Source organism: Nannobrachium achirus (assembly GCF_963921795.1).
Source record: "Nannobrachium achirus genome assembly, chromosome: 2".
In the NCBI taxonomy this organism is placed as follows: domain Eukaryota; kingdom Metazoa; phylum Chordata; class Actinopteri; order Myctophiformes; family Myctophidae; genus Nannobrachium; species Nannobrachium achirus.
Window position 1 is genome coordinate 40,351,036 of NC_137811.1, and position 17,067 is coordinate 40,368,102.

Below are 17,067 nucleotides of genomic sequence, written 5' to 3' on the forward strand. Positions count from 1 at the left end.
CCTGAGGACTGCCCCACTGTCCTTACATCAATGGACAGGTTGGTGTTGAGGCTCCTACATGCCAGAACCACCACATTCTTTCCCCTGAACCAAGGGCAAGATGCTGGGTTCTGAGTGGTGCCAGGAGGGCCGTTAGATCACAGGATAGAGCATCACAGTTGAAGCCCCGCCCCGTCCTCACTCTGGTGTCGGAAGCGTTTTCCGCATTCATTTCTTCCATAGACATTTCATAAAGTATTTATTTAAACGTTTTTAAGCCTCGGACAAAGCCACCTCGGCTGGAGAGGGATCATGTCAATATTCACATTTTTTTGAACGCAAAGATTAATTAGAAAGCTGAAAAAAAGGGCAGGGTACAAGACTGTGTACATCATTATTTTTAAAATTGCGGAAACTACACTCCCAGAATGCCTTGCGAATGTTGTTGTTGTTTCCTGAAATAAAGCCCTTAAATCACGCTCAGTTTAGTTATCCAGGCCCAGCATATGGCCTGAAATGTAGTGATTGTCATCTCTGTGGACGCTCTTATCGTCATCCTTAACATAGTGCATCATATTTGTAAAAGAAAGACGATCGCAGACGATCACTCACGGAGTTTCTGTTGACGTGCAATAATCCGCCGGGAAGACAGGGGGCAGTAGCTACTTCCGCGGTAACCGCAAGATACACAAAAGAAGAAGAAGCTAGACCAATCACAGACGTCAATTTCACCGGATGTACATGTTTAGCAGTATGGGAAATGCAGTTATTTTCCGTGCGATCTTGATTAAAACGTGTTTTTACTAAAACTAGAGTGATTGCATACATACTCGGGGGTTCTACAGGAGCATATAGAACCATTTTACAACCACCAGCCTAGTGGTAAGTGTACATTGAATTGCTACGACTTTGTGGCTGATAATGAAAAACGCTATGGTGAAAATGAATGGGTTGTTTACTTCCGACACCGCACTGCGATGCTCTATAAAGCTCAACTAGATTTACTCACCACTTCCTGCTAATGAGGTGTGTGTGTGTGTGTGTGTGTGTGTGTGTGTGTGTGTGTGTGTGTGTGTGTGTGTGTGTGTGTGTGTGTGTGTGTGTGTGTGTGTGTGTGTGTGTGTGTGTGTGTGCGCGCGCGCGAGAGTGTGTGAGAGAGACATCTGCTTAGTGTTCATGTACAGTTGTAGCATCAACTCTGGATTAACCAAGAAGACATAAATGGTAAATGGTGCATTTATATATAGAGACTTTATCCAAGGCGCTTTACATAGATTGTGTATTACATTCACCCATTCACACAAACATTCATACACCGATGGCAGAGGAAACCACGCAAGGCACCAACCTGTTCATCGGGAGCAATTAGGGGTTCAGTGTCTTGCTCAAGGACACTTAGACATCAACTCTGGAGGAGCCGGGATCGAACTGGGAACCTTCTGGTTGCAAAGTGGCCACTCTACCCCTGAACCACTGCCACCCCCGACATTGCTAGCTTGACATTCATTTATCTTTCAACTACATATAAAAAAGGAGGTGAAGACTGTCATCACACAAGAATGGCATGGCCTAGTTTTTAGGAAGGCACTGTCAGTTCATCTGTCCAGCACTTCAGCTCTGGACACGTTCATGCTCCCAGGAAAAATATCCAAATTTGAACACAAGATACCCTAACCCAATTGTATAATAGTCAAACAGGCCACAACAGGCCCAGAAGCGCAACAGCATTAGCCATACAGGCACTTTCTCAGTGAAACAATTCACAAGAGGCCTAATTGGCTTTTTGTCTCTTTAAAAAACTTAGGCCAACATCAGTAGGAGCGAGATCATTTAGCGACCTCCAACCTGGTCGCAACCTGGTCGGTAGTTTTCACCGACCGGGTCTCTAAATCTACCGACCGGGTCGCTAAATCTACCAACCGGGCTGCTAAATCACCGACCAGGTCGCTAGATCTACCGACCGGGTCGCTAAATCTACCAACCGGGCTGCAAAATCACCGACCGTGCCAGGTCGGTGATTTAGCGGCCCGGTCGGTAGATTTAGCGACCCAGTCAGTGATTTACTGGCCTGGTCGGTAGATTTAGCGACCCGGTCGGTAGATTTAGCGACCCGGTCGGTAGATTTAGCGACCTGGTTGCTGAAAACTACCGACCAGGTTGCAACCCGGTTGGAGGTCACTAAATGATCTCGCCCTCTCTCACATGCTACATAGTTGTGGGAGTAAAATGTACAGGTGTATTTACTCAGTGGTGTATCAGTCCCCTAGCAATCTTTTATTACATAATATTAAGAATGAGGTCCAAACATGTTTCTTGAAATTAAGAAACATCACCAAAATGTTTCATAAAAAAAACACACTTGTTCGTTTCGCAAGCACTTAATCTTATAAAAAGTGAAACCAAGGTTGTTTTAAGATAAGATCTTTATTGATCCTGTGCGGGATCAATAAAGGTTGTCAAAGACAACACAGCAGTTAAGATACAGGTTTACAGGGCAAGAAAAAAAGTATTGCAGATACAGTGTGATTCAATGCAACACCACCATCAATATTTGGAAAAGAAACAAGTAGCAAAGTTACAACACCCTCAGCAGTGCTCGCATAGAGCAAGACAAAGGAAAAATACACAGTGGGGGAGGGGGGATTCTCTAGCAGGAATATCATATAATCCTCCGTGTAACATCTCCCTCTTGTACTCTTCTTTCTCTGCATCTCTCCCGTTCCTTCATCCTCCTCAGCCACTCCCGTCCCTCACTGAACTCCCACTCCCCCGCTTCTCTTTAAGGTCACTGTACCTCCACAAAGGCCTCTTTTGTACGGACTCAGGCCCCCCTCCCGACAGGCAGATGGAGGCACAGGACACCCATTCTCACGGGGCCACTTTCTCACAGCCCTCTGGTCTCATCCCGCTTTCACCATTTGTCAACTTCTCTTTGCTTTCTCTTCGCCCTGGCCTGAGCGAAGGCCGGCCAGACGTTATGCTGGCATCCATCCATGCTGTAGGTGCTGCAAGGACACACTGCAGTGCAGCTGTGTGCATGCGTCTCTGTTTGCAAGAACTATTCAATGTGCTTGTGTCTATGTACCTGTCGTCTGTAACTTAATATATCCGGCTGCTGTGACAATCTAATTTCCATTTAGATATTAAATCAACTATATCTGCACATGTGTTTGTGGCTCAGTGTGTATCTGTGTGTGTGTGTGTGGGGGGGGGGGGGGGCTTATCAACCTCTACCCTACTGAAGCCTGTCCAGTGTTTTCACCCATGACTTATTTTTGGACAGGGACTTATAAAAGAGTGGTGGGGGGCATTCGTGTGCAGATGCCGGTTCCTTCTTGTTCTATGCTGACTTTGTTCAAGCTCTTTTTACTTTCTCTTCTTTTTTTTCTTTTTTTTCTTAATTTTCTTTCAGTCCACCTCAAGTACCATTTTGTGTTTTTCAGCTGTTACTGTTTTCCTATGCATTGCACACACAGTGTTATTCATTTGATTCTGGGTGCAGAAACCAGAAGCATTTCTTGAAATGTTTTTTTGGCAAAAAGTGATGTGCCTTTATCCCCGCAGGCAAGCCCACTTTGAACTATGACTGTGAAAACGCAACTGCCTGGTAACCACTTATGGTACATATGATTTCAAACCAAAACCTGTGTGTGGATTGTGAGAAAAGTATCCAGGGCCAGGCAGACATTTTACATGTTAGGGTAGAAATTACACTGAAATGCAGCATTCAGCCCATGTGACACTAAAAGCAACACTTGCAAATTAACATGCTCCAAGATGAATTATTATTTACTGGTGTCAAAATCTCATGTAGCAGTAGCTCAAAGAAAATAGATTTGACGAGAAAACACTTCCAACACCAAGACATCCCCAACAGTACTTCCACCTTATAGATACTTGAAGACGTGAAGAAAAAAATTATGCCCTTGTGAACCTTTCAAAGTAGCGTATCTGATAGGCATTATGCACTGACGTATGCCGTGGTCACAGGAATAGCCACGAAGCGTATGCCCTCAAAAAGATTCTAGAACACACTACTTCACAACTGAAGAGGAGGTTTCGGTTTAGCCAAGCATAGCATAGCATGGTTTATATTTATACGGTCGGGCATGGGGATAACATAGTAAGAATGAACACATGAATACAGAGCATTAACACACAAGCAACACATCTGTTGGGTCTTACAGTAGGGTTCATATTGGTAGATGAAGTGTTGGGTTCTATCATTAATAAAGGTATTGGCTTTCTTCCCTGTTCGGGAGTCAATGGTTGCTGTGTTGTTCACCGAGTCACCGACCCTTCTATTTTACTTGGCATATACGCTTATCTTTGCTATCGTGTTTTTGTTGTTTACTGATAATGGGATGCATGAAACCACAAAGCAAAAAGTAAGGTCACTGACCCTGCTATTTTACTTGGCATATGCTCTATCTTTTTAGGTATAATGGGAAGTATGAATTATGAAACTACAAAGCAAAAAGTAAGGTTGGTCAGGAAGGATCTATTAACAGACAGACATGCAGCAGGAGTTGACACTAAGGGCTCCCCACCTGCCCCTGGCAGGTAAATAAAACTTTAGGGGAGGTGGAGTAAACACCTGAACCAGGCTTCTGGTCTATGGAATGTAAAATAAGAGCACTATTTACCTATAATGTGCTGTTTTCACTGTTGCTACTCTTAAGAATATAATAACAAGTGTGAACCCATAGTTATATTCATAGCTATGTAGGTATTTGGCAAAAAAATATTGCACAGCCCCAGAAACTAAATAGAACATTGTTAAATTGAATGGTAATTAAGTTTTTAGCTATCATTTTACTTTTCGGGCAAGTGGGCATGACCTTTGGGCAAGTAGAACATGACCTGTACTTGCCCGGCGGGCAAGTGCCTCTGAGACCTTAGTGTCAACCCCTGCATACAGTATATCCTTATCCACATCAAACAGCCTAAGATTACACATATGGTATGCTTTCATTCACCCATGTACTGAAAAGTATGTATATTTTTTGTGTTTTTGAAAGTGGATTTGTTTTCACCCCATTCCGGGTGTCTGTCTGTTAGCAGGATATTGCCAAGTGTCATGAAAGGATAGATTGTGATGCCTGCCTTGCCTCGCTTAGCCAACTATATCACTGCGTGGATATGAGTCTGGTACTTCTATATGGAAGTTTTTTCCCCTCAAGGGACACAATAGACCGTTTGTCAGCCTTCTGATTGGTCCCTGAGACTCCCTGACTGGCCAACCAGAAAAAAACATTCACTTTTTGCTATCGGGGGTGGAGTTTGTGCAGTGGAGAATGTTGCTTCAGGCTTTCAAAAACTGTCCGCAGTGCGCGACACGGAGATCGGCCGGTACGGTGATAGCGACAGCAAGCGTCAAGCGATCTCGCTCATCATAACGAATAAGCTTCAACAAACTAGTTCACATGTACCTTATCAATGGTCTAAGAGTCACGATTGGGTACATATAATTTAAATGGGCAGAATTACGAAAAGCCAGCCTATTATGTGAGGAGAAACATTCTCTCTGTCCTCTTCCTAGTACCCAAGATGCAATGCGCTTCTCTTTCTATCTCTGATCCAGAGGATTAAACTAATTAAAACATTTATTTTTCGGGGGAAAACTACTGTTTTGCTATGTAATTACTGTACCTTTTTCTTCCCTTTTTATTAATATCACGTAGATGTGTTTTTTGTGGTACTTTATATAGCTGTAATGAGGCTATGAAGGGAAAAAAAATACCATCCACTTCCACTATAAAAGAATCTGCAAAGAGGATTCTGTCCCACTGGGATTAAACACATTAAAACATATATTTTCGGGTAAACCCCCTGTTTTGCAATGTAACTACTGTACCTTTGTCTTCCCTTTTTATTAATATCACCTAGGTGTTTTTCCTTTGGTACTTTATATAGCTGTAATGAGGCTATGAAGGGAAAAAAAATCCCATCCACTTCCACTATAAAAACAATCTGCCCAGGGTTAATGTCCCATCATAGTAACAGGGCAGAATGGGGCGGGATTTACAAAAGGGTTTATTGGTTAGACCAGACCAATACTGGGCCTTGATTGGTCACCCAACGCTTTGGGGTGAGGAAATGGATTCACAATTGAGTGGGACCAGACCCAAATCCGCCACGGGCAAATCCTTTATGCCCTGGCAGATCTGCCTGATTCCTGCCTACTAGTCATTTCTTGGAGGCACATGGTACCTACCAGCAGGTGAGGATGCTGGCGGAGGTGAAGAGGATGATGGGCACCGGGTAGGAGGCACACAGCAGCCCGTGGCGGTAGAAGGCCGCCGAGATCTTCTCCCGCAGCCGCTCGCGCAGCGTCATCCTGGGGGGCGGGGTCAGCTGCCGGCCATCAGGGGGCACTGGGCGGCCGAGGACGGGGCGCCGCGGGGCATCCAGGGACCTAGGAGGAGGAGGACTGGAAGGTTTACAACTATGGATCATGGGACGATAATCGTTATTATCGTTTATCGTGATCAATAAAAACAATCACAATAATGGTATCGTGGAGATTAAAATTTATCATGAAACTACACTCCTTACTGGGATCAATTCACCTTTTATTTGCTGAGCTGCATATCCGGTACAACTTGTCTTAAACCCTTGGTAAAACGGACCTGGAAATAACATACTTGATACAGTCTTTTTTTCACTCTCTACCAAATCTCATTGCCAAAAAAATAGCCTATCTACAAGCTTGTAGATCTGACATGTTTTGGCAAATGTTCCGCCCTAGGATAATGGATGTTGGGGATATTTTGATTATCAGGATAATATCGTAAATCCCAATTTCTTTGGTCACAATAATCGTGACATGAAATCTTCATATCGTCCCATCCCTACTAGGAGGAGAATTGGAAGGTTTACAACAGGAACGAAAACAAACTGTTCTTGTTGTCTGGCCAGGCCCAGTAAGACTAGCAAATAAAAAAAACTCAAACCCAAATAATGTCTGTTTATCTGCCAAAATGGCAGAGGAAAGATCAGAGCTGACAGCCTACCACAAATGCACTCAGTGCACTAATGATATTGGCACAGCTGTGTACTTTGTGTTTTGCCAAGAACTTTACCAACTCAATCAACTCAAGACTGGCCTCCCATGCTAGATGCTGCTGAAACACAGCATATTCACCAACTACAAGGTGTGGTCAAATCCTCCTTAAAGGAGACATCCAGACCAAAACACATATAGGGTTAAATCTGCCTTTTATCATACCCCTTCATACCTGCTTTAGTCGATTTTTTTCATAGCTGCCCCTGTTGCTAGATTTCGGCTGCCCCTGTTGCTAGATTTCGCGGGCTCTCTCATAACTAACACAGTGGATTGTCCTTAGGCTAGTGCGGTTATTTCTTTAGCTTCAAAGTTAGTATTTTTTGATTGGATTGTGTTTACACAACGTCCTGAGACCAACCAAACCACTGTTTTGACCTCACAGGCACCCTTACTTGTCAAACGGCTTCTGCTCTGCACCAGAGCAGGGAGAGGAGAGGCTAGAAAGGGAGGGGAGGGAGGGGTCTGTTTGACAAGTAAGGGTGCCTGTGAGGTCAAAACAGCGGTTTGGTTGGTCTCAGGACGTTGTGTAAACACAATCCAATCAAAAAATACTAACTTTGAAGCTAAAGAAATAACCGCACTAGCCTAAGGACAATCCACTGTGTTAGTTATGAGAGAGCCCGCGAAATCTAGCAACAGGGGCAGCCGAAATCTAGCAACAGGGGCAGCTATGAAAAAAATCGACTAAGCAGGTATGAAGGGGTATGATAAAAGACAGATTTAACCCTATATGTGTTTTGGTCTGGATGACTCCTTTAAAAAGGAAACATGCAGAGTTGCAGACCTGTCTGCTGTGAGTAGCTTAGATGTACAGTAAACTGCTCGGCAGCCACACCCAGAAGGGAAACATCAACACTTTTCCAAATAACATCACCTTTTCTACAAAACAGTGGGTAGCTTTTCATACAAGACAGTGGGTAGTTTCCAAAACCATTCAGATGTACGACATATATTGAGAGGTAGGATGAAAAAGGCCATTGTACGGTACCACTTCTAGGGATAACTACAAGTAAAGATTACTGTGCCTGCAATCAAAAAGTATGTTGGAAAGTAACTTAACGAAAAAAGTCATATTAACCTTTTCTAGTAACTAGTAATATAACTACTTTCATTCACCATTCATCATTTTGACTAATAAATATTACAGTTACTATTTCCCCAAAGTAACACATTACTTTTTTTCACGAGCCTTGGTGGTACTGTGGGTTTGAGTGTGTTTATTTTCATTCCATGATCGTGTGTTGTTTTTGGTCCGTTGATGTAATGGTAGACTGGATTGGGATAGAGTTGCTTTGCAGTTTGCTAATTCGGTCTAGGTCTAGACTCTAGAGCGGAAACGGAAACGATGCGTACTTGTCTGTATGTGTGAATTATCGGATCAAACTGCGAGAGATGTAAACCTGGAGGAGACATCGTCACCACAGTAAGACTTTTGAGGAGAAAAGATACAATTACTGGGGGCGCCGAGTTACTTTCGGAAGGGAGTAATATGTAAAGTAATAATATTACTTTTTAAATAAGTAACGAGTAATAGGCAATGTATTACTGTTTTTGCGAAACTTGCCCAACACTACCTGCTATGTATTCTGTCTCACCTCAATGAATTCACAGAGACTACTCTACTACTACTACAAAAATCACACCCGTGTGAACTGAGCTGTGGTTTACCCACCCCCTCCCCCCTTCCCCCCTGTGTGTGTGTGTGTGTGTGTGTGTGTGTGTGTGTGTGTGCGTGTGTGTGTGTGCCTGGCCTGGCCTGAAAACAGCGCCCCTCCCTTAACATGTGTGGTCATAAAAGGTACTACACCACAGGCTTCAGGCTACATACAGACCCACCCACCCACATACAAACATACCTACACACATGGCCACGCTATGGAGACGGTGTGACCACCGCTCAACAACTACAGGCTGCTCCACACACTCTGCTCTACAGTACATGAGGCTGGCCAGCTCATTGGTCTTCTCTGCTCCAGTCAGTTCCTTTTCAGTACCCCGACATACCGAGGCCTTCTGCCTGCCTCGTCTCTTCTTGTGGTGAGGTGGTTCCCTCAGCTCTGTGTGCCTCTGGCAATGACCTGCCAGCTGCATTCTGCATGCTGCTGTCTTGTCCCCAACCCTCGGGAGCTCGCCATAAAGAGCGCTGTTGTACACAATGTACCCCCATTGACAAGACCCCAGGAGAGACCTAATTAAAAATGTGTCGGTTCACATTGCGAGATGCTAAGGAAGCCGATAATCTGAAATCCTATCCAATTTCCTTTGACCATAAAAAAGATTTGCTGTCTTTTCTCCACAGTAGCTTTGTTTATTAGCCACTGTTGGATTGTCATCATCATAGGTGCATATTATGTCCCATTTATTTCTATCGCTAAATGCTAAATCTACAACACATCATAATGTGTTTCACTATTTTGGAAATTTGACAGAATTGCCTACATTAACACACACAAAAATAGGGATGCCAGGTTGAAAGTGGTTAACTGTTGCAGTCCTGTTGGACTTTAAAATCAATTGACGCTACTGTATATAAAAACAAAATAAGGTTATTACTTTAATAAGTTCAATTATTTGTTGACTTGCCCCCTAATAGGTAGGAATTAAACAACCCTCCAAAAGCAGCAGTGTGTGTTGGCTGCTATAGGGTAAGTAACTGAAAGCATCTGAAATAGCCAACTAGCTACTTCATTCAACCAAGAAATGTGACAGACAATTTAAACTAATCTTCAATTTTTGTAATAGTTAACTTATTAAGCAGTGTTCAAGCCCCTGTTGTATTAGTCAAATCATTGCCTCAGACAAACCATTGCATATTTGTTTACCAATGTGCCAAATATAAACCCTTAACCTTTTCATGTACACCATTACAAAACTGTTTAGAACTACAAAGTCAAACCTCCCACTTGTTTTAGCCCATGTTACCTGTTTGGTGGAGGCCAGGCCACCTGCCTGGTTCGTGGCTGCTTATATCCTCTGAACGCGGCAATGCAAGGTTTTTTGAGCTTCAGCGGTGCTCCTAGCTTTGCATAGAGCTCCCTTCTCAGCTCAGTGGCAGAAGTCTGCGACTGCTTGGCTCTACCCCCCGGGAGCGAAGGAAACATTCCCCAGGTGGAATTCACAGCGAGCGTAGCTTGATCCCCTACTATAAATACCTTATACAGTAAACACAGCGATCTCCCACTGTGCAACACAATGGTTATTATTGCAATGTTGAAAATGAAACTTTGAAGTAAAGTCTTCAAGCCTCTGTCTGTGTGGAGGGTACAGCCGACTCGGGGAAAACATTTGGTCCATCTTTCTCTCTGCATGGGGAAACTCTTCAATGGCCACGTCCATATCTAAGCTGTCTTCCTACTAGTGTATTGTGAGAGAGAGAATAGGAACTGATTTGGCAGGTACTCAACAGCGTCTCCGTCAGTGAGTTAATCCGGGATTGAGCTGATCAGAAACGCAATGAGCACAGGGCTCACGTCTGCTGTGGCCGCCCCCACCTTCCTCCAGTCCTCTGTACACAGCACACAGGCAGTCCACTCCGACTCGGAGTGTGCTGCTGTGAAATTACTTCACATGCCAAAATCGAGACATGGTAGGGAGACTTTACACCCAGGTGCAAAGTGAACACTAGCCATGTCATGAGCCAAATTATTAAAGATTGTTAACTATTGTCAGTAATACTGCAACACCACCTACTTTGTCATACAACTTGTAACAGTTTTGTAACCCTTTCCAGCTCTAAATCATTGAGAGAGTGGCTTGTGGGTCAAGGCATTTTCCAGCCATTGTGACAAGGAAATTGTAACTTTCATCACTTTCCTGCCATGAGTGCAACAGGTAAAAAAACAAACTAAATACTCCATGGCTGTGCTGACATTTACTAGCCTACAGAATTCCACAGCAAAGTAACTTCTGGTGTCTTGAACAGAATGCTCAGAGTTCCCGCAGTCCAAATTCAATTGTGAAGATAATTGTGTCTATTCATCTTAATTAAATAGACATAAGATTAAAGTAGATTTATAAGGCCATGTGTCTACCATGTTATTGTAAGCAAAGACTTGCAAAGACTGTGAAAAAGTAATCCTGAAAACTAGGCTAGTACAACTGAAAGCCATAGTGTACAACGTACTGGCTTACCTCTTCTCGACACTTCCTAAAACTCCCAACTTGAAGGCATCTCCAGGGCATATACATTCCATTGGCATACTTAGGACTTTTGTATTTGCAATGCCTTATGAAATGTCTAAAATATAATTAGACTAATAGCTTTAAAAAAAATATCCAAGTCAAGAAAGGCCATACAATTTCAGGGTGCATCCATATTCAGACATAACAGCAAAGGATTTTAATTTAAATTCCATGCTTCCATAATTAGGAAGCTTGTCTCCCTGATCAGTGAAGGTCATAAGCCTAGTCATGACTGTACTGTACAGAGGAGCCCTGCAAAGAGGAACAGGCTGTTGGCTTATTGCACCATAACCTTTTACAACCATGACAAAAGGAAACCAATAGGCTTGTCAATCAGTAACCATAATGGAGGCACAAATGACACTAACTGCCCATCAAGACTTCAATATACCTCTTGACAGGTAATCCATTGTTTTGTAAAATTGATGTGTGGAAAAAAAAAAGAAAAGAAAATGTTTGCAACGATTTTACTGGGTGTCCATGAGGGTTCCAGACAAGAAAGGATAGTTCATAGTGCATCTCTCAGACAAATTCAATTTTGTATCTGAGTTCACATCAGTGGTTCAAGTAAAATACACTACCATGTTTTTTGAGACCCTCTTGGCCTGGGCCAGGAACCTCCAGGAGTCCTTGAAAGGGTTCCAGGGGCCCCTAGCCAAATGAGGCATGGTTTAACTTTAGTTTAACACATTTATTTCACTTTAAATTACAATCCAAAACAATGTCTATATCTAATCTTCCATATAATATGATTCAATACAACCACTATGATTCTATTTGCCATGTACAATTATGACATTTAGATTATATATTATATTATATTATATTATATTATATTATATTATATTATATAGTTACTGGTTATAAGAATATGATATAGTTAGAGGGGGGATCATGGGATGACACTTTTAACATTGAGGTGACCATAGGTAGGTGCTCACTTTTCCTGTGTACCATCCATCACTGAGCAGTGCCTGAAGACAGGCTCCAGCACTATTGATTGATTGATGGATTGATTGAATACTTTATTAGAAGTTTGCATAGGAAAGATTACAGGACAGTACAGTTCACATACAAGGAAACCATAGCAACAGAGGAAGCCAACATGAACATGGGGCGAATATCTTAACTCCAGCCAGAAAACCCCCTTGTCAGATGAGATGGGAAGCCAGCTCATTCTTGCTGTGAGGTGACAGTGCTAATGTTGGCTCAAACAAGGGCATATAACTTATATTTATCTGTCGTTAAATGTTTAGATGAATTGAATATACAGGGACCCTACTGAAACAAGACATATAGTGCTTTCTTGGGTTTCATCATTTTGTATAGAACTGTACAATAGAGTCCTTATTGAGGTTTTAAATGTTTTTTTTAATGTTTTATGTTTTTACTTTTCTTTTCTGCTTTATTGTAATCATGTGTACTTTTTCTGTTAAGCACTGTGCTTCATTTCTGCTCTGTAAAGCCGAAGCGCTTTGAGTTGCATTTCGTGTCATGAAAGGTGCCATACAAATAAAGTTGTATTATTATTATTACTACTATTTTTTTTGCAAACTGTTAATAAAGTATAATATTCAATCAATCAATCAATCAGAAACCAATTTATGTCAGCGTCACCCTTCCTTCAACAGTTTTCCAAGAACCTAGACAATGAACACACAATTGAAGTGATGCCATCTATACTAGTTATAACGCAGCATCTGCATCATCACCACCTGCTGCTGACTAGAACAACACTAATCCCACAAACGAACCATTAATAACCATTGCTGAAGACAGACAGAACATATGTTTGATATGCTTGTAGTATTAAGTGAGAACATGTAAAGAGCAGGTTCATCATTAGAAGTGCTCAGGTTACAGTGGAGGTAGAAGACTCCAGAAACAGCAGGTGGCAATAATAAACCGCTCTATTAGAGGCGTCGCACGACGGACAATGCATTTTAAATACATTTTCTAATTGTTAATCGTTTACAGTAGAGAAATTGACAACACACTCTCAGTTGTAAATACACTTCTTTCGAGAGAGTGGCTCTTCGTGTTTTCTGAATTGCTGAACCAATCTTGAACCCAGTGAACTCAAAGTATGCACGTTTTCCTGATCATAAGGCATTGATAATTGATTTATTATGTATTTTTAGTTTTTGCTTTAATTGACTTCCACTTGGGTTAATGTTAATTCTCGCTTGACAAATGTGCTTTTATAATTTGAGCAAATAATGTGAATTTTAGCTGTGTCAACATCATAAACTTGTTCCTGATGCACATCACAGTATGTGTGGCTTGTTGGGATAGTAGTTCCATTTATGAACAAGTTATATAGGCTACAAATAACCGTTTTGCCCTGAAGGAACGAGCTAATATAGACACGACCATTGATTGCAAGTTTCAAAGAAGGGCATGAAGAATAGGTTTTAACCATAGGTTTTAACCCCCCATGCTGTCTTCTCACCAGCACGGAGCTCACTTTAGCTAGCCTAGGTAGCTTTAAGGAACAAGCTAGAATACACACCAAGGATTCGATCGTGACATCACAACCAGGGGTGGGAAAAGTACTCAAATTATTGGTATACTAAAAGTACCAAAAGTAAAAGTAGTCATTGTGCAGAATGTCCCATTTCGTTAATGTATTATTTGTAATAATCAAAATCTACAAACTAACAAGTAACTAAAGTTTTGAAATAAATGTAGTGGAGTAAAAGTATACATGTATACAAATATCTCCAACTTGTACTTGAGAACAGTACTTTACACCACTGATCACAAGTGATGCTGTCGGACGAAAAATACATAGCATCAATCCCTTAGGCACCCCTGGGTGACGTCACTGACACATCCTTGGTATTTTGAGAGACAGTGAGCTAAAGCTAACTTGCTAATGAATACAAGCACACACTTGCCTTGGCGAACAGTGTTCAGTTGGTTCACGCGGAGATCCCAGTATGCAGTCGTTGTGTTTATTATCCTCTTGAATAGTTCAACAGCCGTCCACAAAACAACCGCCGTTGTTGGTCAATCTAAAAGCTACAACTATAATCAGTTTTATGTTAGCTGCTGGCTGCTTACTGTAGCTACTAGGTTGTCAGATATCCAGTTCAGTCTCCACTCTTCTGTGACCTCTCCACTACTACCTCTCACCCCTCCGCTGCCAGGGAAAAGGGTGATATGGCGACATCTAGTGGTACCATTGTTGAGGCATGATAAAATAAAAACATTCAACTACTTTTTTACATTGATTGATGATTATATGATTGAAATTCTTTATTAGGAATAACGCCTTGAGATGAACCATCTCGTTTACAAGGGGGTCCGAAATTTACAAAATACACTTCAAACATTTAAAACAAGATATTTACAGACAATTCAAGCAATATCAGACAAATGAAAACAGTACAAACAAAACATACAGCGATAACACAACAGTACACACAGAACATATTGCTATGGAGTGTGGATTTAATTCCACCTTGAATGCGTTGTTTCTTCATACAGAAGCTTATGTACCACTTTGATCATGGTTCTAGCCATATTGCTATTTGTTCATGATTTCTTGTATGGCATTGTATGTCTTAATGAATTGAATACACCCGGACCACACCAGAATCAAGCCATATAGTGGCTTTTCTTTTTAGCATCATTGTATAGTAGTACAACTTTATTTGCCAACTGTTAATAAAGTATTCAAAAGCTAAAGTGACCCCTTAAATAAAAATCACTGCTTGCAAATCAATTCAGACATTGTTTTTAAATCGACTGCGTTTCCCACAATAACATTTGAACATCTTTATTTCCCAACTAAAGTGAAGTAAAATGTTTAATTTGCAATCAATGTTTGAAGAAATAACAAGTCCTGTCAAGTCTAATATGAGGTCTGTTGATTCCCCATGCAGGTGTTGGGTCCCATTGGTCCATCCATACCCAGATACTACACAATCTGAGAGTTGAGTCATTTAGTTTCTTGTATAAACTAAATCATAGTTTATACAAGAAACTAAATGACTCAACTCTCAGATTGTGTAACACATTTATTAACTCATCTGTGTAACAGATCTCTTTGTGCGCGTGTGCTGTGTACTTGTATGACTTTTTGAGGGGGGAAAACATGGTTCCCTATTAAAAAAATAATTGAAAAAAGAAACGTATAGCTGTACTTTGAACACTGTCAATAAATACATCCTTACAAAAAAAGAAAAAATAAATAAGTACAGTACTTGAGTAATAGGCGGCTCCACAGGGGGCATTGGGTGACAATGCCCAACCAGATTAAACTTTGTGCCCCCCTAGTCCAGATTGGCCAGTAGTACAATAACCCACCATTATTTTAATATGTTTTACAAGTGTTAATTATATGTTCTATGTTTCTCTCTCTCTCTCTCTCTAAATCTATATATATCTATATATCTATCTATCTCAATATATCTATATCTCTGTGTGTGTGTGTGCGTGCGTGCGTGTGTGTGTGCGAACACTTAAAAATAAAGAAAAATGTAGGCCCCCCTGCTGATTATTCCCTGGAGCTGCCACTGACTTGAGTACATGTACTTAATTACTTTACACCACTGCTGTACACTATATCCAATGAATCTTTGTTGACACAATGTAAATAAGAAAGGTCTAAACATGAACATTTCAAAATGTCAAAGCCTAAAGTCACCTTTTCAACCGGCACAGGCGATGTTTACAACTGACTTGATGGAGTCCAGGGTCCAGACAGCATAGGGTGGACATCAGAGTGGAACCTCAGACGATTGACATGTTGGTGGATTACGGCTACACTTCAAAGGTGGTCATCTCCACCACAAACGTTCAGGCCCTGCTAGCGGCAGCATGGAATACATTCTTGGTCGCTTCCGTGTCATCTAACCGGAAGAGTTCCTCTCTCTCTCTGTGGAGAAACTGACACAGATTATTGCCAGTAACCATCTCAGTGTGGGGTTCGAGGCTGCCAAGAAACTGACACAGATTATTGCCAGTAACCATCTCAGTGTGGTGTTCGAGGCTGCCATACTGTGGTTACAAGTGTCCTGCCCGCAGGCAGAGCTTTTCAGGCCCTGCTAGCGGCAGCAAACCTGCTGATGTGGTGGCTGTTAGAGAGGCGTGTAGTTACATGGAGCGTCACATGGATGAAAGCAACTGCGTAGGGATTCAGTGCTTCGCTGAGGCCCACTCCTGCAAAGCATTGGGAGAAACGCTGCATGGATCACATTCTTGATCGCTTCAGTGGCATCTAACCGGAAGAGCTCCTCTCTCCCCAGTGGAGAAACTGACAGAGATTCTTGCCACAGCGCAACTGGTCAGAGTTGAATGAGTAGATCAACACTCGAGAGCAAGCCAATCTGAGTGAAGCTGATCACCTTGAGGGAAGGCTGGAGAATCTTCATTCTTGGGCCTGTATCTTTCCAGATTCATGCCCAAGGAGGACATGGTGTTAGAGGCTGCCATACTGTGGTTAAACAAGTGTACTACCCGCAGACAGAGCTTTTCAAGGGTTCTCCTTCCATTTGCCTCAGCCTCTCCTATCTCCCCATTGCGATGGAGTCTCTGAAGGCCGAAGTGGAGAAGGGTTCCATGTGAACAGCAGTTGAACATGGGTCTGTCGGTCCTAAGGGATAGGCGATCGCCGTTCGGAAGGGTTGTCAGAGGTTCATGTCTGAGGCCAAGGACAACAGAGCTCGCTTGACCCTGCATGTCCACAGTGATGGAGTGACGTTTTCTTCATAGCGTTGTGAGCTTTAACCCCTTGACAAATCAATGGAAGACTCCATTGACAAGTGCCCCTCAAAATAAAGGCATGTGGTCTGGCTTTGTCAGGGAGAAGAGCAGATTTAGGCGTGTAT

At 42.1% G+C, this 17,067-nt stretch overlaps 1 protein-coding gene across 3 annotated transcripts in view; it reads right to left on the minus strand.

Annotated features, from left to right (window-relative positions):
• scap (SREBF chaperone) overlaps positions 1 to 14,310 on the minus strand; it is a 48,121-nt gene extending 33,811 nt beyond the window's left edge. Inside the window, exons 1-2 of one of the 3 annotated variants that reach the window (XM_080745337.1) lie at positions 14,131 to 14,310; positions 6,197 to 6,397 (exon numbers count right to left, since the gene is read on the minus strand). In XM_080745337.1, coding sequence (XP_080601463.1) covers positions 6,197 to 6,318 — 122 coding nt within the window. In that variant the 5' untranslated portion in view covers positions 6,319 to 6,397; positions 14,131 to 14,310. Of the gene's footprint in view, positions 1 to 6,196; positions 6,398 to 9,970; positions 10,565 to 11,179; positions 11,253 to 14,130 lie in introns of those variants that run through there. The other 2 variants (XM_080745336.1, XM_080745335.1) reach the window with 2 other exon arrangements.
• Between the last annotated feature and the right edge of the window lie 2,757 nt (positions 14,311 to 17,067).